This window comes from Anomaloglossus baeobatrachus, chromosome 8 (genome assembly GCF_048569485.1).
Source record: "Anomaloglossus baeobatrachus isolate aAnoBae1 chromosome 8, aAnoBae1.hap1, whole genome shotgun sequence".
Taxonomy (NCBI): domain Eukaryota; kingdom Metazoa; phylum Chordata; class Amphibia; order Anura; family Aromobatidae; genus Anomaloglossus; species Anomaloglossus baeobatrachus.
Genome location: NC_134360.1, coordinates 11,780,772 through 11,805,583, shown reverse-complemented (window position 1 = coordinate 11,805,583; position 24,812 = coordinate 11,780,772). Strand labels below are relative to the sequence as shown.

The 24,812-nt window shown below is 46.4% G+C and overlaps 1 protein-coding gene across 1 annotated transcript in view; it reads right to left on the bottom strand.

Moving 5' to 3' along the window:
• CACNA2D3 (calcium voltage-gated channel auxiliary subunit alpha2delta 3) overlaps positions 1-24,812 on the bottom strand; it is a 1,156,773-nt gene that overhangs the window by 856,563 nt on the left and 275,398 nt on the right. The window contains exon 3 of the mRNA XM_075321303.1: positions 20,157-20,273. Coding sequence (XP_075177418.1) covers positions 20,157-20,273 — 117 coding nt within the window. The remainder of the gene's footprint in view (positions 1-20,156; positions 20,274-24,812) is intronic.

Sequence of the window (24,812 nt, the reverse complement as noted above, 5' to 3'; positions counted from 1 at the left end):
CGTTGATGCCTGCAGTTAAGCTTGGTCGGGGCTCATTGGTGCCTGCAGTGAAACACGGCAAGGGCTTAGCGATTCCTGGCATCATGATCCTGACACTGAAGCACAGCAGTGGCTCAATGGTGCCTACAGTATAACATGGCAATGACTCAATGATGCCTATAGTATAACATGGCAATGGCTCAATGATGTTTACAGTATAACATGGCAGTGGCTCGGTGATGCCTGCAGTACAGCATGGCAGTGGCTGATTGATACCTTCAGTGAAGCATGGCGGGAGCTTCATGATGTCTACAGTGAGCATGGTTTGAACTTGATGATGCCTGCAGCACGGCTTGGCAGTAACTCGGTGATGACTGCAGAGAATCACAGCAGGGGCTTGATGAGGCACTAGAGCTGCTTTGTTCCCTCTGACAGTGGAATCCTGAAGCATGTGAAGGTCAAGATGGATTGAGCTACATTTCAGAAAATTTAAACAGGTGTCATGGTCGGGGAGAAAGCTCTACCGGCCATATATGACAACAAAAAGGAAATGGGAAAAGAATGCCTTATTGCTAGGGAAAGGAGGGAAGTGGTGACCCTTGACAGCAACTAGTAGCTTACCATCAATGTCCCCACCAACGTTATTCAGGTTCCACACCTGTCGCCGATGAAGAATGCCTCACCCTAGGCAAACCCTTATCTCGGCTCTGAGTAAGGATGGAAGATTTGAGCTCTTCGTCAACACCACTATTACAAAAGGAAGACACAAGGGAACAATACAGGGGAAACACAACTACAATCATCAGAGCCCTGGTAGATAGTAAAAGACTAACACTTATCTGAACTGCAGCAACCACAGAAGTGTGGAGCAACAGAAGACAACCTTTCCAGAGCTCAGCAAGGAACAAACTATAAACCGCACCCAAATCTCCCCAGGGTGAGGTTTATAAAGGAAGTCAGAGGCTGGTAATTGAGATGAAAAACTGACAGTTTCCCAGGGTTCTAGAATCCGCTGCTGCAGAAACAGTGAACTGTCATATAACAACATGTGCTGCCAATCTCTGGGATTTTCTAACACTCGCTGCCACAGGATTGTCAGCCAGCCGTGACACATCCATGACAGTAGGATACATTATAGCATATATGAGTAAACTAAAGCTTGGTTCACATTAGACCTTCCAACAGGACAGTGATCACTGATCCCAAACTTATCTCAATGTCCACCAAAGATTGTTTTCAAAAGAAGACCTGGAAGAATGTGTAATGCTTTCCACAGTTGCCTGACGAATTCCTTAGGAAATCTTTGGTAAGATTTGAAGAATTTCACATACTTCACAGTCCTACCCCAATGGAGTACACATCTATATTCCCTACCGCACACACGGGGCAATCTGATGGACGCCAATTTACCTTTGATTTTGCTGAGGAAAAGATAAATGGAGAAGCGAGTGGAGACAAAGTGCACCCCAACACCGAAACCAGTGCTTTACTAGAGAGGGGCGAGCACTGAAATGCTAAAGTGCTCGGTCCTCGAGTCGTGCAGGTCGGACAATCTCAACTCAAGTAACGAGTATATTGGAAGTCAATGATTGGGTAGTTCATCTCTCCGCCAATATACAACCAGCCATAGAGCATTTCCGGTGGGAGGGAGGGTGGATTTGTTTTCCATTTAACACACTACATCCAAAAATGTTGCTTTACCCCTGGTGACAGCCATTCACAAACTGCGACTGGCTTTTCCTGGAGTGTCGGCTCACATCATGCAGGGAAGCACGCCTGCGTGTTGTGGTGGTTTCATGGACAAAACATCTAAGCACCCGCAAGACTTGGTCGAGCTCCGCAAGTACCGGAACACCCCGATTCTCCACTGAGTAACGAGCAGTGGAGAGCACACTCACTAATCACTACTCTTTGCATTATGTCATTTGTAGTGTTGAGCGAGCACTGCCATGCTTGGGTACTAAGTACTTATTAAGAGCAGTTGGATGCTCAAATGAGCACAACTCGAGTACCGAGTATAAGGAAGTCAATCTAGAACCCGAGCATTTTACCCGTAAATCTATTGACAAGTTTCCCATTGACTGCCATTATATTCGGTACACGAGTAGCGCCCATCCGAGCGTCCAACTGCTCATTACGTGTATCAAGCACCTGAGCATGGTAGTGCCCGCTCATCACTAGTTACGAGTACAGAGCACCCGAGCATGGTAGTGCCCGCTCATCACTAGTTACCAGTACTGAGCACCCGAGCATGGTAGTGCCCGCTCATCACTAGTTACCAGTACTGAGCACCCGAGCATGGTAGTGCCCGCTCATCACTAGTTACCAGTACTGAGCCCCCGAGCATGGTACTAACCGCTCATCACTAGTTACCAGTACTGAGCACCCGAGCATGGTAGTGCCCGCTCATCACTAGTTACCAGTACAGAGCACCTGACTATGGTAGTAACCGCTCATCACTAGTTACCAGTACTGAGCACCCGAGCATGGTAGTGCCCGCTCATCACTAGTTACCAGTACTGAGCACCCGAGCATGGTAGTGCCCGCTCATCACTAGTTAGCAGTACTGAGCACCTGAGCATGGTAGTGCCCGCTCATCACTAGTTACCAGTTCAGAGCACCTGAGCATGGTAGTGCCCGCTCATCACTAGTTACCAGTACTGAGCACCCGAGCATGGTAGTGCTCGCTCATCACTAGTTACCAGTACTGAGCACCCGAGCATGGTAGTGCCCGCTCATTACTAGTTACCAGTACTGAGCACCTGAGCATGGTAGTGCCCGCTCATTACTAGTTACCAGTACTGAGCACCTGAGCATGGTAGTGCCCGCTCATCACTAGTTACCAGTACTGAGCACCTGAACATGGTAGTGCTCGCTCATCACTAGTTACCAGTACTGAGCACCTGAGCATGGTAGTGCCCGCTCATCACTAGTTACCAGTACTGAGCACCTGAGCATGGTAGTGCTCGCTCATCACTAGTTACCAGTACTGAGCACCTGAGCATGGTAGTGCCTGCTCATCACTAGTTACGAGTACTGAACACCTGAGCATGGTAGTGCCCGCTCATCACTAGTTACCAGTACTGAGCATCTGAGCATGGTAGTGCCCGCTCATCACTAGTTACCAGTACAGAGCACCTGAGCATGGTAGTGCCCGCTCATCACTAGTTACCAGTACTGAGCACCCGAGCATGGTAGTGCCCGCTCATCACTAGTTACCAGTACTGAGCACCCGAGCATGGTAGTGCTCGCTCATCACTAGTTACCAGTACTGAGCACCCGAGCATGGTAGTGCCCGCTCATTACTAGTTACCAGTACTGAGCACCTGAGCATGGTAGTGCCCGCTCATTACTAGTTACCAGTACTGAGCACCCGAGCATGGTAGTGCCCGCTCATTACTAGTTACCAGTACTGAGCACCTGAGCATGGTAGTGCCCGCTCATTACTAGTTACCAGTACTGAGCACCTGAGCATGGTAGTGCCCGCTCATCACTAGTTACCAGTACTGAGCACCTGAACATGGTAGTGCTCGCTCATCACTAGTTACCAGTACTGAGCACCTGAGCATGGTAGTGCCCGCTCATCACTAGTTACCAGTACTGAGCACCTGAGCATGGTAGTGCTCGCTCATCACTAGTTACCAGTACTGAGCACCTGAGCATGGTAGTGCCTGCTCATCACTAGTTACGAGTACTGAACACCTGAGCATGGTAGTGCCCGCTCATCACTAGTTACCAGTACTGAGCATCTGAGCATGGTAGTGCCCGCTCATCACTAGTTACCAGTACAGAGCACCTGAGCATGGTAGTGCCCGCTCATCACTAGTTACCAGTACTGAGCACCCGAGCATGGTAGTGCCCGCTCATCACTAGTTACCAGTACTGAGCACCCGAGCATGGTAGTGCTCGCTCATCACTAGTTACCAGTACTGAGCACCCGAGCATGGTAGTGCCCGCTCATTACTAGTTACCAGTACTGAGCACCTGAGCATGGTAGTGCCCGCTCATTACTAGTTACCAGTACTGAGCACCTGAGCATGGTAGTGCCCGCTCATCACTAGTTACCAGTACTGAGCACCTGAACATGGTAGTGCTCGCGCATCACTAGTTACCAGTACTGAGCACCTGAGCATGGTAGTGCCCGCTCATCACTAGTTACCAGTACTGAGCACCTGAGCATGGTAGTGCTCGCTCATCACTAGTTACCAGTACTGAGCACCTGAGCATGGTAGTGCCCGCTCATCACTAGTTACGAGTACTGAACACCTGAGCATGGTAGTGCCCGCTCATCACTAGTTACCAGTACTGAGCATCTGAGCATGGTAGTGCCCGCTCATCACTAGTTACCAGTACAGAGCACCTGAGCATGGTAGTGCCCGCTCATCACTAGTTACCAGTACTGAGCACCCGAGCATGGTAGTGCCCGCTCATCACTAGTTACCAGTACTGAGCACCCGAGCATGGTAGTGCCCGCTCATCACTAGTTACCAGTACTGAGCACCCGAGCATGGTAGTGCCCGCTCATCACTAGTTACCAGTACTGAGCACCCGAGCATGGTAGTGCCCGCTCATCACTAGTTACCAGTACTGAGCACCCGAGCATGGTAGTGCCTGCTCATCACTAGTTACCAGTACTGAGCACCCGAGCATGGTAGTGCCCGCTCATCACTAGTTACCAGTACTGAGCACCTGAGCATGGTATTGCCCACTCATCACTAGTTACGAGTATAGAGCACCCAAGCATGGTAGTGCCCGCTCAACACTAGTGATTTCCACTATTATGGGTGCATTTCTAGCCAATAAAAAGCCCTTTCCTGTGACCAAACAGGTGCACAGCCTAGAGCATAATATTTGTATAGCACCCCTAGTGGTCTTACCTCTGAGACCATAGCTCAGACCTAGCCTCTTTACAGCACTTCTTGGCTTAGTCTAGAAATACAGCTCAGCCCATTGAAGTACCTGACACAGCAGCATTAATGTTAGGCTGAGGTCACTGGAGCAAATAAAAATCTGTTCCATTGTCATCCAGAATAGTAGGATGGTTTTTTTCTCACTTGTCATTCGTGTACAATCCATTCTTTTGCTCAGCAGCTATTAAGGGTGCTTTACACGCTGCGACATCGCTAGCGATTGCTAGTGATGTCAAGCGCGCTAGCACCCGCCCCCGTCATACGTGTGACATTCGGTGCTCGCTGCCGTAGCGAACATTATCGCTACAGCAGCGTCACACGCACTTACCTGTGCAGCGACGTCGCTGTGACCGCCGAACAATCCCTCCCTCAAGGGGGAGGTGCGTTCGGCGTCATAGCGACATCACTGCGACGTCACTAAGCGGCCGGCCAATAGAAGTGGAGGGGCGGAGATGAGCGGGACGTAACATCCCACCCACCTCCTTCGTTCCTCATTGCCGGTGGACGCAGGTAAGAAGAAGTTCCTCGCTCCCGCGGTGTCATACATAGCGATGTGTGCTGCCGCAGGAACGACGAACAACATCGTACCTGCAGCAGCAGCGTAATTATGGAAAGGAGCGACGTGTCAACGATTACCGTTTTTGAGCGATTTTGCGATTGTTGATCGTCGCTCCTTGGTGTCACACGCTGCGATGTCGCTACCGGCGCCGGATGTGCGTCACTAACGACGTGACCGCGACGATATATCGTTACCAATGTCGCAGCGTGTAAAGCCCCCTTTAGTCTCTTACAGGACCATTTACAGTTTCCTACCTACATGTCCAGTAATCTTCCGTTAGAACGGATCCAGCAGCAGTAATCCGTTGGCAAAAAAGTTCTACAAACACAACATTTTTGTCCGTTTTTAAAAAACTGATTTCAGCTGGATCCATTTTTTTACCATTAAACTCTATGGACTGTTTTTAAACTTTGTTATATTTCGTAAAAACTGTACGCCTCTCAGCATTAGTCAAAAAGTGTAATTAGGAGCATTGCCAGCCATAGGCGCCCCCCAAAAAAGCAACATCCCCCAAGTGTCTTTTATTAAAAGCAAATGCCAAAGAACTGTACCTAGGAAAACTAACATTCTGCATGTGGAATTGTGTGATAAAAAGCTTTGAATTCCCAGGCTTCCCGAGCTAAGCCCCACCGGTGCAGTGAACCATGAATCTCCGGAAATTGAATTAGAGCATAGCAGCAATTATTTTATACAGCGCCGTCGTGATGGGAATCTGCTCCGCTTTGAACACCAGGAAACAGGAAAAATTAAAAGCTCAATACAAAGAGAAATGATCTCTAACATGTTTACAAATATCATGCCCAGAGGTTACCGAAATAAAGCGGGGTCAGACACAATTAAAATACAAATCAAACTAGGAAATTATGAAAAATAGATGCATAATAGATACATAAGGACAACAGACACTTCCCAGCGTCCTCCTTAATGCATCTTGTAAAGAGCTTTATGGGTTCTGGCATGTGAAGTGCAAACAAGTCTAGGAAAACCTCGATAAAACTTTAATCAATGGCTGCAATTATCTGTTGAGGATTCAGTATAGGAAAATCATTTATCTCCACATCTGCATGTGCAGAACGGCAAAAAACAAAGTAGATCAGCAGTCTACAGGAGCGAGATGCCAATACTCCGCCGATGAAATAGGACATCACAATATAAGCCAAAAAGCAATTAGCTATTAAACATCTCTGCCAATCGCTTATTTACAGATAAGAAATTCCAAAATATTGGAACATATGAATCTTTAAATATAAAAATAGCAATAATTCTCTGTATTCTATCTTATGTTGTGGTGATATGTGTAACGCTAGCGGCCGGTGTAAGTGCAGTGAGCGGGATTAGTGGACCCACTGGTTATGTATGTTCAGATGTAGGGAGTGTTGCCTTGTGTTTCCATTGTCCTGTCTGCAGGTTAATCACCCCCTGCAGTGCTTCTGTCCCTAGGTCTGGGGGAGGGAACATGGAATCCACCCAATCTCTCTGCTTACCTGGGGGATTATTCAGTCTGTCTGAGGACAAGAGACAAGCAGGAAGATGTATCTTCTGTAGGTGAAGCTGGGCGACGGTCCATACCACAAGAGAGACTTGGACATTAATCACTTACTGGACTACTTTACCCTCTGTGTGGTGGATTATTTTATTGACCTTATGAATTGCTTGGAATAAAGGTTCTTTGGGTTGTTCACTCCTCTCCCACTCTGTTGTTGTGTGATATAAGAGAAGGAACCCGTGACACCCGAATTTACCCTTTAGTGGGAGGGGTTTAACTAAGCGCCCACCGCAAGGAGAATGCCAGGTACCATTCCCAGGGAAGTGACCGGGACTATGGCAGCTGACCCCCCAGGGCAGATGATAGATTTAGATATAAATGGGTATAGGTGGGTGACTGTGATAGGCTGGACAAGCAGGTAAGGATAGGAATGGTGGGCAGGGATAGGCAAGTATGGCAAGGCAGACTCAGGTTTAGGTAACAGACACAGGGATAACAGGACCTGATAACTAGCTAAGAGACTGGAATACTGACTGACTGAATGTGTTGCGCAGGCACCTCCCCTAATGGGTGGCTGCCTTAAATACACAGTGCCTCTCAGCCATAGGCTGTGCGCGCGCGTCTTAGGTGCATTCTCAGGAACCCTGTGGTCATGTACAGGTCCAGGGAGGAGAATGAAGCAGCAGCACACATGGATGACCGAGGAAGTATGAGGGAGGATGCAACCCGGCCGGGGGGGTGAGTAAGTCGCCGTCTGTGCAGAGACACCGACGCTGACATATATATCAGACCTCATATATAAGAACACAATAAAAAAATAAAAGTTTGGTTGCTTTCTGGCCATGATAGGGCAAACCACACAGAAAGCACAAAATGCGGTGCATAATATAGACTTTGCACTATATTATCGGATGAAAAGGCGCCGTTGTACATGACCTATGTGAGTTATTATATTATTATATATAGTATGCTATTTGAATCTGTCTGTGCAATAATATCTCACAAATACCATGGACAAAGCCGGCCCTATTTAGTCGTTAACTCCTTCCCAACAAGGCGATTTTACATTTTTGCGCTTTCGTTTTTTCTTACTTCCAGGAGACTTTTCCATCAACATTAGACGTCCGAGCACAAGTTGTAAATATTAGATGACACTGTTACTTTCACCATTCAATATACTGGAAACCCGGGAGAAAAAGTGCGGTAAAATTGGGAAAAAAATCCCCAGTACTTTTTTTGGATTGTGTTTTTCATTATATGGTAAAAATGACTCGTCAAGAAGATTTTCTAGGTCAGTGCGATCACAGCAATAATAAAAATAATTAATTTAAGTGCTAAAAAGAATTTGTAATTTAATTTTTATTTTTAATTTTTTTTAAAAATCACTTTAGTCACACTTTTCCAAAGCACATAATATTTTTGTTTTTCCGGTTCGATGGAGCTTCGTGATGACTTGGTTTTTTTTTGTGCTACAAGCTGACATTTTTAATTGACGCCATTGTGGAGTACATATGATGGTGGGTTTTTTTGTGGAGTTTTTGTGGCTGAAAAAATGCTATTTTGTTTTTTTCTCATTACATCATTTGCTGATTAGGTTAATTAATTTTACATTTTTGATAAATTAGAAGTTTACAGCTTTGACTTTGATACGTATATTTTTTATTTTTTTTTTTTTCATTGGGAGAAAAGGAGAGTGATTTAATTTTTTTTAAAAAAACTTTTTATTTTACTTTTTATTTTGTAATCCTTTTAGGAAACTTGAATTAGCAATCGACCATTTATTTACGCTATATATTTTATAGTATCCCAGTATTGCACTATATAGTGAAAATCTCGGTGTCCTATGAAAGCCGGCTACAGACCGGTCTTCATAAGAGCACCATAATGGCAGAAACGGGGGGGGGCGGAAGATCCCTGGCCAGGATTTCAATCCCATTAGCACACTGCTATCATGTTGCAAGGGGAGGGTGATAGGCACGAGTCTATCCCCTGTTTGCATGTTGTAATTAAAGGCATGTAAATGGTTAACAGCAGCAGGCGGAGCTCAGTCATTGTCTGACTGGACAGACGCTCGCTCAGCTCTTGAGCCTGCATTAAAGACAGGGATCCTGTGATGCTACTACTAGGGAGCGCAGGAACACAGGGAAGATGTAGTTCTCCTAAGTGCAGTTTAGCACAAGCCCTACGGGTCACTAGCACCAGTACAGGGATGTAATAGTGTGGCCAATAAGCCGAAGGTCAGTGCTGGGATGTCACGTCTGTACAGAGGAGCAAACAAAGCTGTAGTCAGGTGAGAGCCAAGGGTCAGAAGCCAGGAGGTCACGTCAAGAGCCAGAGGGAAGCAGAGCCACAGGCAGAGCACAAACTGGGGTCAGAAGCCGAGAGGACGGGAGGAGGGAAGAGGGAGCTGATAGAGGAGGGAGCTGATAGGGGATAGCATATGGAGAGAGGGATGTCAAACAAGACAAGACAGACGGAGGTCAGGGGAAGGAGTACTGGGTAGCGGGACAAGATCAGATCAAGCTCACGGGAACCAGGAAGTGCACACTGCAAAGCAGGAACTATTTCTGGCGGCGTTCCAAAAGAAACAACTCCAAGATAAACCAGCGTGACCTCCGGAACGAGGCAGAACAGAATAGGCTCCTCCTAAATGACCTATCCCCAGAGTATACCAACAGCAGGACAACAAACACACAGCGGTTCTGCACGAGCAGAGCCATGAGTGAGTCATGACAGTTCGTCATATGTCGGGATGGATGCGCCTAAAGTATCTAAGGCTGTGTTCACACACTGCGTTTTTTACCTGCGTTTTTGGTCCGTTTTTGGTCCGTTTTTGCTGCAGAAATTTCTTGAGAAATTCTTGTAACCTTTCTGCAGACATTCCCCAGCAAAACCTATGGCAAAAAAAATTAGCTGTGCACACACTGCGTTTTTTTCTTAAGAAAATTCTTTCAGTAGATTTTCTTAAGAAAAAGAATGAGCATGTCACTTCTTTTCTGCAGCTAACTGCGTTTTTTGCCATAGATAATTGGCACAATTAGGCTATGTGCGCACGTTGCGTACTAGCCCTGCAGATATTTCTGCAGCGATCTGAAGAGCACATGTGCGCTTTAGATCGCTGCAGAAATGTCCGTAGTGAGCGCCGATTCCATGCGCTCTGCCTGCAGCTCCTCCCATAGACAGAGCAGGAGCTGCCGGCAAAGCGCAGGAAAGAAGTGACATGTCAGTTCTTTTTGCGCAGCGCTTCGGCAGTAGCCGAAGCGCTGCGCTCTTAGACGCCACGTGCGCACGGCCCCTGCACAATCTCCATAGATTATGCAGGGGACGCTGGACGCATGCAGTTACGCTGCGCTACAAAGCGCAGCGTAACTGCATGTTTTTACGCAACGTGCGCACATAGCCTAACGCAGGGAGCAACCAGCGGTAAAAACGCACCAAAAACGCACCGAAAACGCACCAAAAACGCACCGAAAACGCGGCAAAAACGCAGGTGCGTTTTTGATGCGTTTTTTAACGCAGGTGCACTAATCCTTCACTCTTAAGAAATTTCTTAAGAAATTTCTTAAGAAAAATCATTTTTCTAGTGTGAACATAGCCTAAATGTTCAGATGTTTGGCACAATAGTATCTTTTAGCAAAGCGTCAGGTATGCAACTATTTTTTGGGGGGAGGGGGAATAGCATCAGTGACTATGCGCATAAAAAGCATTCCTGCATAAAATCCTCCCAATCTATGATATATCCCCAATATCGGGCTGGAACAAAGTGTGACCAGAGCCTGAGAGTATGAGAATGTGTTTTACGGCATCTCACATTCCTCTAATCTTTGTATAGATGTTATTTATTATTAAGGAACAATAATCTCTCAAGAAACAGATTAATTTCTTCGGACATTAGACATAAAAAGAACGGCGGTTGCCAATTTCGGGAATGTGATCTGTTTGCTATGCAAATGATAAGTGATCAAAGCAACACAGAGAGGACAATGGAACGTGTTTGATACTTTGTAGCGGTTTTATAATCCTCGGGTCCAGTCTTGTCCATCAGATAAGAACGTCTTTCAGAGACTTGTTTTGCAGGTTGTTCCGTGTTCTTACCTGTAAATGGAGCTGTCATCAAGTATTAATTAAGTTTCTTTTGTTGCCATTACCACAAAGTGAATGTTTCATGGAGTGGATTCCGCTAAGTTTGATGTTTTCTCACAAAGCGGATGAAAGTTATTGTAGATTTAGACACCCAAAAGCTTCAGCCTCGGTCTATAGTTACCTCTCTGTGCTACAAAGACGATGTAATGAGAGTTGCCCAACACTGGCCGAACCAATGGCATATTTCTTTTACTTCTTCGAGAAAGCATGTGTTGGCCATACAGCTTAGGCCTCCTTCACACGTCTGTTGAAAAACGCATGTGCCCTGTTCACCAACTTATTCCCAAAAGAACGCCTGTGCAGCTCCGATGTAGTCGACCGCAGTTCCCGACTCCATTGCTCAGCGTATAGAGCCTCGTTCACAGAAGGAAGCCCCATAGGCTATAACAGCAGCCAGTGTCGGGTCTCACGCTGTGTTCCGTGAGAGCTGGCGAGTGTGCCGAGTGGTGACATCATTAGGCTACCGCTGTTCACAGTGGCTGGGTAGCATAAGAGCCATTGCCTCGCGGGCTACCTTCTCTGTAACCTGTCAGCTGTGAAGTGCGGTAACCTTATGATGTCACCACTCATCACTGTCACTAGCTCTCATACTATCTTCCATGTGACCTAGTGTGACGCCCTGGCAAAACCAGGGTGCCACAGAGCCTGCATAAATCCAGCAAAGTGCAGGCCATTCTCCTCCTTGGTAACCTGATCCCACACCAGTGCAGCAGGACAGACCCCCCCCCCCAGTGTAAGAGCTAAATAGAGCAGGAGGGGAGGGGCTGGGGCAGAGTGAGTTTGGAGTGTGAGGAGAGCAGACCAGGAGAGATAGCTCCTGGCTGCTATAAGGAAGGGAAGTGTGAGGAAGGGGCCCGAGGTGGCCGGGGCAGGGTAGTGGCCCGCCGGCATCAAAAGAAGACCCGGATCACTGCAGGGGAGTGGGCTCCCCGTTCCCGACTGAGGAAGGAGAAAGAAGTGTTTGGCTGCAAAACAAGAACAGGATCCTGCTGTACTGCGTGTGGGACCCCAAACACCCTCCGCACCGAAGGCTGTGGACTCCGGCAGTTTCTAGTTTACCAGTGACTCTGTGTGGTTTACTTGTGAGTACAATAGTGCCATCCGGCACCATGCCGCGCTGCCCCTGCAACCCTGCACCCCGGCCATCCAGCCTCCCCATACCACCACCGGGCCCCGGGATCACCAACCCCTACCCACGGAGGGGACAACATCCTAGCTGCACCCTACCATCTCTCCCGGGATCCCCGTTACCAGCAGCGGTGGTGCCATCATCACCACGTCCCATGGTTGGCGTCACGAACAATCTCCCTAAACAAACCACCCCCTTTTCACTCACGGGTGAGGAGCGCTGCTCGAGTCCCCGGGTCCGGTCCACCGCTCGAGCCACCGAGCAGCAGCAGCAGAAGCCCCGGACGCGAGCGTGGCGAGCGTGTCCCCTCCGCCCGCGACACTAGTCGCTGTGAACTACAGTAATTTTATGATATCATTGCTCATCACAGCCAGCGACTCTCGTGCTACTCTCTGTGTGAGCCGGCTGCTGTGGACTGTGGTAACCTTATGAAGTCACCACTCATCACTGCCACCGACTCTCGCTCTACCCTCTGTGTAACCTGGACGCTGTGAACTGTGGTAACCTTATGACATCACCGCTCGTCACTACCACTGACTCTTGCGCTACCCTCTGACCCAGCTCCTGTGAATTGCAGTAACCTTATGACATCACCGCTCATCACAGCCACTAGACTCTCACGCTACCATCTGTCTGACCTGGCCACTATGAACTGCGGTAATCTTATGACAACACCGCTCATCACTGCCGCCAACTCTCATGCTACCGTCTGTGTGACTCGGCCGATGTGAAGTACGGTAACAGTATGACATCACCGTTAATCAATGCTGCTGACTCTCGTGCTACCCTCTGTGTATCCCGGACACTGTAGACTGTGGTAACCTTATGACGTCACCGCTCGTCACTACCACTGATTCTTGCACTACCCTCTGTTTGACCTGGACACTGTGAACTACAGTAATCTTATGATATCGTTTCTGCTGACTGTCGTGCTACCCTCTGTGTAACCCAAACACTGAACTGTGGTAACCTTATGACATCACTGCTCGTTACTGCCGCCAATGCTCGTGCTACCTTCTGTGTAACCCAGACACTGTGAACTGCGGTAACCTTATGACATCACCGTTCATCACTGCCACCAACTCTCGCGTTACCATCTGTGTGACCCAGCTGCTGTGAATTGCAGTAACCTTATGATGTCACCACTCATCACAGCTTCCGACTCCCGCGCTACCCTCTGTGTGACCCGGCTGCTGTGAACTGCGGTAACCTTATGACATTACTGCTCATCACAGCTGCTGGCGGTTGTCACGGAGCACAAGATGAGAGCCAGCAGTGGCTGCTGTTACAGCCTATGGGGCTTTGTTCTCTGAAAAAAGCACCATACGGTGAGCAAATGGGTAACTGAGTCGGGGGCCATCATTGGTTGAAAAGAAGACCGGTCTTTTGAGCGCTAGTAATAGGTCTTTAGTCTTTAATCTTTGTAGAATATTCAGCTTTATTGTTATCAACATAAAGCTCTTGTTTTCACAACGCGTTTCAGCAAGATCCACTTGCTTTCCTCAGGTGGATCTTGCTGAAACGCGTTGTGAAAACAAGAGCTTTATGTTGATAACAATAAAGCTGAATATTCTACAAAGATTAAAGACTAAAGACCTATTACTAGCGCTCAAAAGACCGGTCTTCTTTTCAACTTATGCATACTCCCGCAAGGGAATCTGGCTAGAGCTGCTGCGAGTAATAGATCCATCAGTTCTCTTTGAACAAACCAGCGGGAGGACGCAGGTCCGCACGGAGTTCCAGGAATCAAGGAGCGGTGAACCAGGAACCACCAGCGGTAGTCCACCCGGGTCCACCCAGCAAAACATTGGATAACGCCAGCTGAAACAGTCCCTCATCCCCTAGAGGAATTATACATCCACCACCGAGGTTGTGCGAGGGCGCACAACCTATTCAGGTGAACAATTCTATAAAAGAAATATAAAGACATCACTCCACGGGTGCTCCTCATATGCGCTATTATCTTTTTTACGGGGGCCATCATTGGACCTCCATGTGGACTATGTCGGAGATGCATGAGAGTTCTTTGGTGAACTAATTGGTGACCGAGGAACATCAACCCCATAAACCATTCCCCCGATTGCCACCACACCAGGGCAATTAGCAAGAGACAAAATAAAGTTTTTTCAAGCAATTAAACTACTACTGTATATTTTGTACTACGGGTTTAATTTTTTAGGGGGTAAGTCCCCTCTATTTCTGTCTGAGTGGTTTATATGGCTTTTTGGCCCTTTTATAAAGCCTATATAAAAATTAGCTTAGTTTTGCATTTAGGAAGCAAAAGAACAATAAGAAAAAAATCATTGGAAAAGTATTCATCGCTTTTAAGAGTAACTAACACCAAGCAGTGTGACTATATAACATCTCATTGGGATTTTGTAGACCTTTCTTCCGGATGTTAGGAAAGCGAGTTAATATTAGCATGAATATTTTTGCTGTCATTCAGACGAGGAGGCAGAGGCGAGATCCACGCTTTTATGCTCAGTTTATCATCAGACATTTAGCAGTGATAAAAAAAGAAACATACACTAAGAAGACAGATAAAATGATTTGTGCAGATATATGGCTTTTATGTAAATGTGTCAATTCCTTGACATTAGTGTTTATTTTCAGGGATATTGTAGAAGCTGAAAGAAGAAGCAAAGCTTTCAATTTTCCAATATCTGACACCTTGAATGCAAATCTCTGTGATAATTTAATTGTGCACTGAGACTTGTATGCAGGGGGCGGCGTAAAAGGCCAATAAACGACTGTAAAAGACAGACTGCGGGGGTAATCAGAGCCCAGTGCCGGAGATCCGAGCGCGACCAGACTAGACTTTCAGTATATGACATGTCACTGTCCTATTACTTTTATATATTACTGTTACTAAGTGCTGCACTTGTGTCATAGTTTTATCTTGGAAGAATGCAAAAAAAGGATTAAAAAAATTGCAACTCAAAATAGTTCTCCATTCTGGAGACACATATTGTATTTTACGTCAGTCCTCAGGCACCTACTTGCAAGTTCCCCCTACCGTCTCCCAACCCATAGGGAAGGGATTTACATAGCGGCTATCAATCCACATTATATGAGGTGTAGGGGGGGCTTTTCTTATGATTACAGAAGACTCGAAAGTTAGGTCTCGATTCATCAAGACCAGTCATTTTCTCGTGTGCCTCCATAAGCCAAGCCAGAAATCTTACTCCAGACAACACCACAGATCAGCATGAGTAGACAAGCTGTGATCTGACACCCCCGACGCTTCCCTGTCCTGCCATGTTGGCAAATCTGGGAGAAAATGGAGTGACTGCTTTGATGAAATATCCCAAGAGTCAACATTTTTTTGAAGGTCATTTTTTGCAACAAGGGGTGGAGTTCTTACTAGTGATGAGCGGGCACTACCATGCTCAGGTGCTTAGTACTCGTAACTAGTGATGAGCGGGCACTACCATGCTCAGGTGCTCAGTACTGGTAACTAGTTATGAGCAGGCACTACCATGCTCAGGTGCTCAGTACTGGTAGCTAGTGATGAGCGGGCACTACCATGCTCGGGTGCTCTCTACTGGTAACTAGTGATGAGCGGGCACTACCATGCTCGGGTGCTCAGTACTGGTAACTAGTGATGAGCGGGCACTACCATGCTCGGGTGCTCAGTACTGGTAACTAGTTATGAGCAGGCACTACCATGCTCGGGTGCTCAGTACTGGTAACTAGTGATGAGCGGGCACTACCATGCTCGGGTGCTCAGTACTGGTAACTAGTGATGAGCAGGCACTACCATGCTCAGGTGCTCAGTACTGGTAGCTAGTGATGAGCAAGCACTACTATGCTCGGGTGCTCTCTACTGGTAACTAGTGATGAGCGGGCACTACCATGCTCAGGTGCTCAGTACTGGTAACTAGTTATGAGCAGGCACTACCATGCTCAGGTGCTCAGTACTGGTAACTAGTGATGAGCGGGCACTACCATGCTCGGGTGCTCAGTACTGGTAACTAGTGATGAGTGGGCACTACCATGCTCTGGTGCTCAGTACTGGTAACTAGTGATGAGCAGGCACTATCATGCTCAGGTGCTCAGTACTGGTAACTAGTGATGAGCGGGCACTACCATGCTCGGGTGCTCAGTACTGGTAACTAGTGATGAGCGGGCACTACCATGCTCGGGTGCTCAGTACTGGTAACTAGTGATGAGCGGGCACTACCATGCTCAGGTGCTCAGTACTGGTAACTAGTGATGAGTGGGCACTACCATGCTCGGGTGCTCAGTACTGGTAACTAGTGATGAGCGGACAATACCATGCTCGGGTTCTCAGTACTGGTAACTAGTGATGAGCGGGCACTACCATGCTCGGGTGCTCAGTACTGGTAACTAGTGATGAGCGGGCACTACCATGCTCAGGTGCTCAGTACTTGTAACTAGTGATGAGCGGGCACTACCATGCTCGGGTGCTCAGTACTGGTAACTAGTGATGAGCGGACACTACCATGCTCAGGTGCTCAGTACTGGTAACTAGTGATGAGCGGGCACTACCATGCTCGGGTGCTCAGTACTGGTAACTAGTGATGATTGGGCACTACCATGCTCAGGTGCTCAGTACTCGTAACTAGTGATGAGCGGGCACTACCATGCTCGGGTGCTCAGTACTGGTAACTAGTGATGAGCGAGCACTACCATGCTCAGGTGCTCAGTACTCGTAACTAGTGATGAGCGGGCACTACCATGCTCGGGTGCTCAGTACTGGTAACTAGTGATGAGCGGCCACTACCATGCTCAGGTTCTCAGTACTGGTAACTAGTGATGAGCGGGCACTATCATGCTCGGGTGCTCAGTACTGGTAACTAGTGATGAGCGGGCACTATCATGCTCAGGTGCTCAGTACTGGTAACTAGTGATGAGCGGGCACTATCATGCTCGGGTGCTCAGTACTGGTAACTAGTGATGAGCGGGCACTATCATGCTCAGGTGCTCAGTACTGGTAACTAGTGATGAGCGGGCACTACTATGCTCGGGTGCTCTGTACTGGTAACTAGTGATGAGCGGGCACTACCATGCTCGGGTGCTCAGTACTGGTAACTAGTGATGAGCGGGCACTACCATGCTCAGGTGCTCAGTACTCGTAAAGAGCAGTTGATGCTCGGATGGGACTGACTCAAGTACCTGAGTGTAATGGAAATGAATGGGGAATTCGAGAACTTTTCCAGGATATCTTCTGGCAAAATTCCATTATACTTGGATACTTGAGTGGCGCCCATCCGAGCGTCCAACTGCTCATTATGAGTACCAAGCACCTGAGCATCTTAGTGCTCACTCATTACTAGTCAATATCTCATCTCTGAAGCAGACTCCAAAGCAGAATCTGCATGATTGCTGGCAGATGATGGCTGTGTTCCTCAGCCATCATCTGCCTCTTTAGCAGACAGTGGAGGTGGGGTCTACCCACGGCTGTTAAGTCCTTAAATGCTTCTGTCAGTTAGAGAGCATGGCTCAGGGGCGACTTTTCCAGAGCTCAATAGCTCTTTGTGATATGATTGTGTATTGTAGATGGATTGCCATGGCTGACAGATGTCTTCTGAAGACCCCTGTGCCTGCCATGACGGTACTCCTGTGAAGACCAGCCTCTGACTGGCGTTCATAGGAGTCTGTGATGTTCACTATATAATGCAACACTTTGGCACCATACTAGAAGCGATCATACAATCACAGGCTCAAGTCCCTGAACTGGACTACAATTATAAAGGTAAAAAAAAATTTTGGAAAAAATTTAAATAAACCTTTTTCCCATTTTCATTACTCTTTAATAAAAAAAAAGAAAAGAAATAAACATATTTGGTATCTCAACGTCCCTAAAAGTCCAATCTCCCAAAACATTAAAAGTAATTAACGCATTCAGTAAATGGCATTTTGAGAAAAAAAATAGAAACGCCCGAATTGCGTCTTTTTCTGGTCACCGCAAATGTAATAAAAGCTGTGAAATCATTGTATCATCCTCAAAATGTATCAATAAAAAAAAGTCAACTCACCAAAAATAGACGAGTTTGGTTTTGGTATGAGTATAATTTTCACCGCACAATGAAAGATATAAAAATAAAACTTAAGAAACAATTGTGGAATTGAGATTTTTTTTTTGTGCAGTTTTACCAAATGGATTTTTTTTCTTGTTTTCCAAAAAATTGAATGGTGAAATGAATGTCCCACAAAAAGATAAGCTTTAACAAAAAATGTTATAGTTCTTGGAAGAAGGGCAGAGAGGAGCGTTCCTTCCTCAGGACCCTCGTCTATAAGTCTCTAGAGGCTACAAGAGAGCTTAGAAAGTCCATGTACTGATTTTAACGCTTGTCAGGTACCATGGGGTAAATGTCACCCCATGCAGATTGGTACAAGTGATTTTTTTTTCATGGCACCAGACAAGGGTTAATGGGCATCATGCAATGCTTGTTTTCTCCTGCTCTGACACTGCAGGTGAGTTGGTCAGCAGCTGCCGGTATATCGATGATCTTTTGGGCTCCCAACAGTAGAGTAACCTTTGATCGTTGGGAAACTCCTCTAATAAAAAGGAAATTTCGATGGCACCTTAAATAGACAGTTATTGTAGTTTCTATTAAATGTTCATAATATTTTTCAGGACTTTACAGTAGATCCCTACTTCATTAATGACCAATTAACTAGTATACAGCCTGTCCACCCATATCCTGTCCACCGCCATTAACTTGAGAACGGCGGCAGCTATAGGCATAGATGTGGTGTCTAGGTATAGTAAATTAGCCATGCGCTACGCAATGAAACCACCTATAGCGCCACCTGGTGGAAAACAATGGAGTTCGCATTTTTATCTCGAAAACAGAACGAGATAGAGAAAAAAAGTGAATTATAAAGTTGTAGGGCATCATCAATTCAATACGAATCCACACCTTGCATACAGAAGTGCTAAGATATGAAACCCATGACCCCCCCAAAACATTGAATGCTGGTCACACATATGGCGCTCATTTAACTTTGATGCTCAAAGTGGCCATAGTCAGGTGCAATGCACATCTGGCCTCTGCACAGCATACTGTATCTTGCTGCACGTTGTGCAATATGGTAGGTGACACGTTTGCACAAGCATCTGTGATACGTGGTGGTAGGTCCTGCAATGTTGGTGGAGGGGTCGCATACACCTACTGTTTGATGTGACCTCACAGAAAGAAGTCCAATGGGGTCAGGTCAGGTGAGTGTGGAGGCCACTCCACACAGCTCCATACCCAATGGCTTGTAGGAAGGTCTCCATGAGGTATCGCTTCACGTCCGCAGCCTTGTGAGTTTTACACATTCCAATCATAGTATTTCTGTATGCAAAGTGTTGACTCGTATTGAATTGATGATGCCCTACAACTTTGTAATTCACTTTTATTCTCTATCTCGTTCCGTTTTCGAGATAAAAATGCTAACTCCGTTGTTTTCCACCAGGTGGCGCTATAGGTGGTTTCAGTGTGTAGCGCATGGCTACTTTACTATACCTAGACACCACTTCTATGCCTATAGCTGCCGCCGTTCTCAAGTCAATGGCGGTGGACGGGATATGGGTGGACACACTGCATATAGGTGGTTTCATTGCGTAGCGCATGGCTACTTTACTATACCTAGACACCACTTCTATGCCTATAGCTGCCGCCGTTCTCAAGTCAATGGCGGTGGACGGGATATGGGTGGACACACTGTATATAGGTGGTTTCATTGCGTAGCGCATGGCTACTTTACTATACCTAGACACCACTTCTATGCCTATAGCTGCCACTGTTCTCAAGTCAATGGCGGTGGACGGGATATGGGTGGACACACTGTATAAGCTAGAAACAGTTTTTCATCTTCTTTTACCCAACTGCACCAGGGACCACGAACCACAACAACCTCAGGCTTTTTGCTTTATCCAACAAAACCACCAATAGAAATCCACGACTCACATAAGAGGAAAATATAAAATGCACAAACCCGCACGGCCTCTGCTTTCTTGTGGAACATCTCCTCCATGTCTTTTGCAAGTTTCTTGACCAGTTGAAGTCCATCTATTTCTTCTATGGAAACTTCCTTCTCAAATTCTTTGTATTTCTAAGGGAACAAAACAGGACACTGATAAACCGTGATATAATGATACATGTCATAGAAAACAAGGTTCTATTAAAAGTCATGAAAATGTTGCATTTATGCCTAATTGGTGCCAATTAACACTACGGGTCTCCCTGCAGAAAAAAAAAAACAAAAAAAAACAAAAAACATCCCTCTTGTGCCACTTTGCTTTAGGGTCTGTGCCCACATTCACAATTAATTGCAGATTTCTCACCACAAATCAATTTACAACACAAGTGAGAGGGTTTTTTAAGCCCCTGTTCACATGTGGCAGAAAAAAACATCGGGAAGTCAGAGAATGGTGCAGGTCTTCAAATCTGTAGCAATCTCTTTTCACTGCAGACTTCACCCACCATATGCTTATAATCCACAGTCTAATCTGCAAAGAAATCTGGAAAATAACATGTGATGTGCCAACTCACTGCAAACAGTTGCTGTGATGACTGTCACCAGGTGGCGCTGGACACTAATTGTATGCAGTAAATGGAGAGGTAGTCAGACAGGCCGAGGTCACAAACCAGGAGGTCATGACAGTACATGGGGGTCAGACAGAGACGAGGCCAAAATACAGGGTTCTAGGAGAGTACGTACAAAATACAGGGAGCAGGCGGGGATGTGGTCAGGAGGAAGTCCAAGGTCAGAAGGCAGGAAATCACAACAGAAACAGCGGGGGACAAGCAGAGACAGGTAAACAACAGTCCGGAGACAAAAGACCAAGATCTGAACACTAAACACCACTGGAGCCAACAGCACAACTGTAACCAGAAAGTACGACTGGCGGCGTCCTGAGATAACACGCTCCCTAATGAAGCAGAGCAATCACCGGGAACGAGAAGCATCCGCGAGAGCAGCTCCCAGGACCAGGGTGAAACCCAGTGCTGTCAAACAACCAGCAGAGCATTCATCCTGTAAAATGCTCTGTAGCATAAGCAAATATATACCGGCTCGGCAGGCGAGCATAGCAGAATAATACAGAATGTTCTGCATATAGGAATCATGATGGTTGCCTAATGGTATAGTCACAGATTGCGCATTTGCTGCATGTTTTGTTGTGCAAAGTTGTACAACTTTATCATCTGAAATTAACCCATTTAGATGTATAGAACCAATTCAACTGCCTACGGCTGTTAGAGACAAATACAGCCATCATCTGCCAGGAAAGATGCAGGCTCGCAAAGATGCAGGGAGCCAGCATATGAAGGACATAGCACGTCATGGATAAATAAGACTGTACAAAGTATAATAAAACAAAAACAAAGGGCGTTTATAATCCTGAAGGCTGAGAATACATAAATAGCATTTCAGGAGTATAAAGATATCAATAGGCAATGCAGAAAAGAAATCAAACAAGCAAAACTAGCTACTGAAAAAAAAAATCGCCAATGACATTAAAATAAATCCCAAAATCTTTTATAAATACATTAATGCCAAAAGGAAAACAAAGGATAGTATTGGCCCCTTAAAATATAACAAGTTAGTTATAGAGGACCAACAAAAGACTGAGATATTAAATAGGCATTTCTCATCTGTGTTCACCAAGGAACTGACTGTACCAGGGATCATTCAACAAGTGAAAAATCAAAGTTCACCACCCGATATAATTAATTTAACACAAGAAGAAGTATGCCTACGTCTGAGTAAATTAAACATTGACAAATCCCCAGGGCCAGATGGCATTCATCCACGAATATTGAGGGAATTGAGCTCCGTAATTGACAGACCACTGTATCTCATCTTTTTAGACTCACTTGTAACAGGGTTGGTGCCTCAGGATTGGAAGATTGCTGATGTGGTACCGATATTTAAGAAAGGTAAGAGGGTAGATCCAGGCAACTACCGTCCAGTAAGCCTGACATCAGTAGTATGCAAAGTTTTTGAGGGCATTTTAAGGGATGACATGCAAAAATATATTGCAGAAAATAATATGATAACTGACAAACAGCATGGATTCATGAAAGATAAGTCGTGTCTAACCAACCTGTTGGGGTTCTATGAGGGGGTAAGTGCAAACCTGGATATTGGTAATGCAGCTGATGTGATTTATTTGGACTTTGCAAAGGCATTTGATACTGTACCACATAATAGCCTTATACTAAAGCTCCAGAAGTAAGGACTAGGGGACACAATATGCAACTGGGTAAGGAATTGGCTAAAAGATAGGAAACAAAGAGTAGTCATAAATGCTACATTCTCTAAATGGGCTATAGTCATCAGTGGGGGCCGCAGGGATCTGTACTGGGAGCAGTGGGGTGCCGCAGGGATCTGTACTGGGAGCAGTGGGGTGCCGCAGGGATCTGTACTGGGAGCAGTGGGGTGCCGCAGGGATCTGTACTGGGAGCAGTGGGGTGCCGCAGGGATCTGTACTGGGAGCAGTGGGGGCCGCAGGGATCTGTACTGGGAGCAGTGGGGTACCGCAGGGATCTGTACTGGGAGCAGTGGGGGCCGCAGGGATCTGTACGCAGTGGGGGCCACAGGGATCTGTACTGGGAGCAGTGGGGGCCGCAGGGATCTGTACTGGGAGCAGTGGGGGCCGCAGGGATCTGTACTGGGAGCAGTGGGGGCCGCAGGGATCTGTACTGGGAGCAGTGGGGGCCGCAGGGATCTGTACTGGGAGCAGTGGGGGCCGCAGGGATCTGTGCTAGGACCAATTCTTTTTAATCTCTTTATTAATGACCTTGTGGATGGGATTGATAGTACAGTGTCAGTCTTTGCTGATGACACCAAACTATGTAGGATATTAAAACCTGACCTTGATACAATATTACAAAAAGATCTGGATAAGTTGTTAGAATGGGCAGATACTTGGCAAATGAGATTTAATGTTGATAAATGTAAAGTAATGCACCTAGGACGGAGTAATCCTATAGCTGCGTATACATTAAATGGAAGTAAACTCGGGACTACAGAACAGGAGAAGGACTTGGGTATTCTCATTACAAATAAGCTGAGCAGCAGCACTCAATGTCAAGCAGCAGCTGCTAAAGCAAACAAGATTCTAGGGTGTATAAAAAGAGAGATTAGATCCCGTGATCCCAACATATTGTTACCCCTCTATAAATCACTTGTAAGGCCACATCTGGAATACGGGATCCAGTTTTGGACTCCACATTTTAAAAAGGACATTCAGAAGTTAGAGTCAGTTCAAAGGTGGCAACTAGATTATTACAAGGAATGGAGGCCGCCCGTATGATGAGGAATGGAGACCGCCCGTATGATGAGGAATGGAGGCCGCCCGTATGATGAGGAATGGAGGCCGCCCGTATGATGAGTAATGGAGGCCGCCCGTATGATGAGTAATGGACGCTGCCCGTATGATGAGGAATGGAGGCCGCCCGTATGATGAGGAATGGAGGCCGCCCGTATGATGAGGAATGGAGGCCGCCCGTATGATGAGGAATGGAGGCCGCCCGTATGATGAGGAATGGAGGCCGCCCGTATGATGAGGAATGGAGGCCGCCCGTATGATGAGTAATGGAAGCCGCCCGTATGATGAGAGGTTGAAAAAGTTAGATATGTTTAGTTTAGAAAAAAGACGTCTCTGAGAGGAGATCTCATTTATATGTATAAATACATGTGTGGTCAATATAAAGGACTGGCACATGACTTATTCCTTCCAAAGACAGTACTAAGGACCGGGGGGCATTCACTGCGAGTGGAAGAAAAGCGATTCCAACAGCTAAATAGGAAGGGTTCTTTACAGTTAGAGCAGTCAGACTGTGGAATGCGACCACAAGAGGTAGTAATGGCAGATACTATAACAGCTTTATATCAGGGCGGAGGATTTCTTCAGGACACAACATTGTTGGTTATAACTGACATAGTGACCAAATGTAGAACTGGTGGAGGAAGGTTGAACTAGATGGACCGAGGGAATTTTTCAACCTAAGTAACTATGTAACTATCAGTCGTGAAGGGCTCAGCTTCTATGAATGATCACTGGACGCTCAGAAAATAGAAAGCAGATACTGACAGATTTTGCTTTAACTGTTTTACTTTAATGGATATTTAAGAGGAGTTAATTAATTTGAACTTCTGAGCTGAGAACCGATTTGGCTTTAAACCAATTTTCTTATTTTCTGTGGACACGGAGCGATGGTTGCAGGGAAAATTGACAGAACAATTAACTGCATCACATTCAGTGTAACATCCATCTAATACAATTAGTTTGTGTTTAAGAGTAAACTTGTCACGAGTGCGGCACGGCCTGATGTGATCTCAGGGGATCTGGGATCAAAATGTGTCACACTAGGTCCGGGGAAGAACCAAGCAAACGGCGAAGGGAAGAGAAACCCTGTGTACAGGGAAAGGGGAGGTGGTGACCCCTGATCAAACCTACCGCTGGTCCCTGGGGTCCTCACCACCCTGGATAGGTCCGCAACTATGCGCCGAGCCGGATACCTGACCCTATGTATCCCTAGTGCTAGACCCTAAATAGGGAACAGGTGGGATGAGCTCTTCATCATCCCCACTAAACACTAGAGAAGACACAAGGAAAACAAACAGGGGGAAAGCATGAACTAC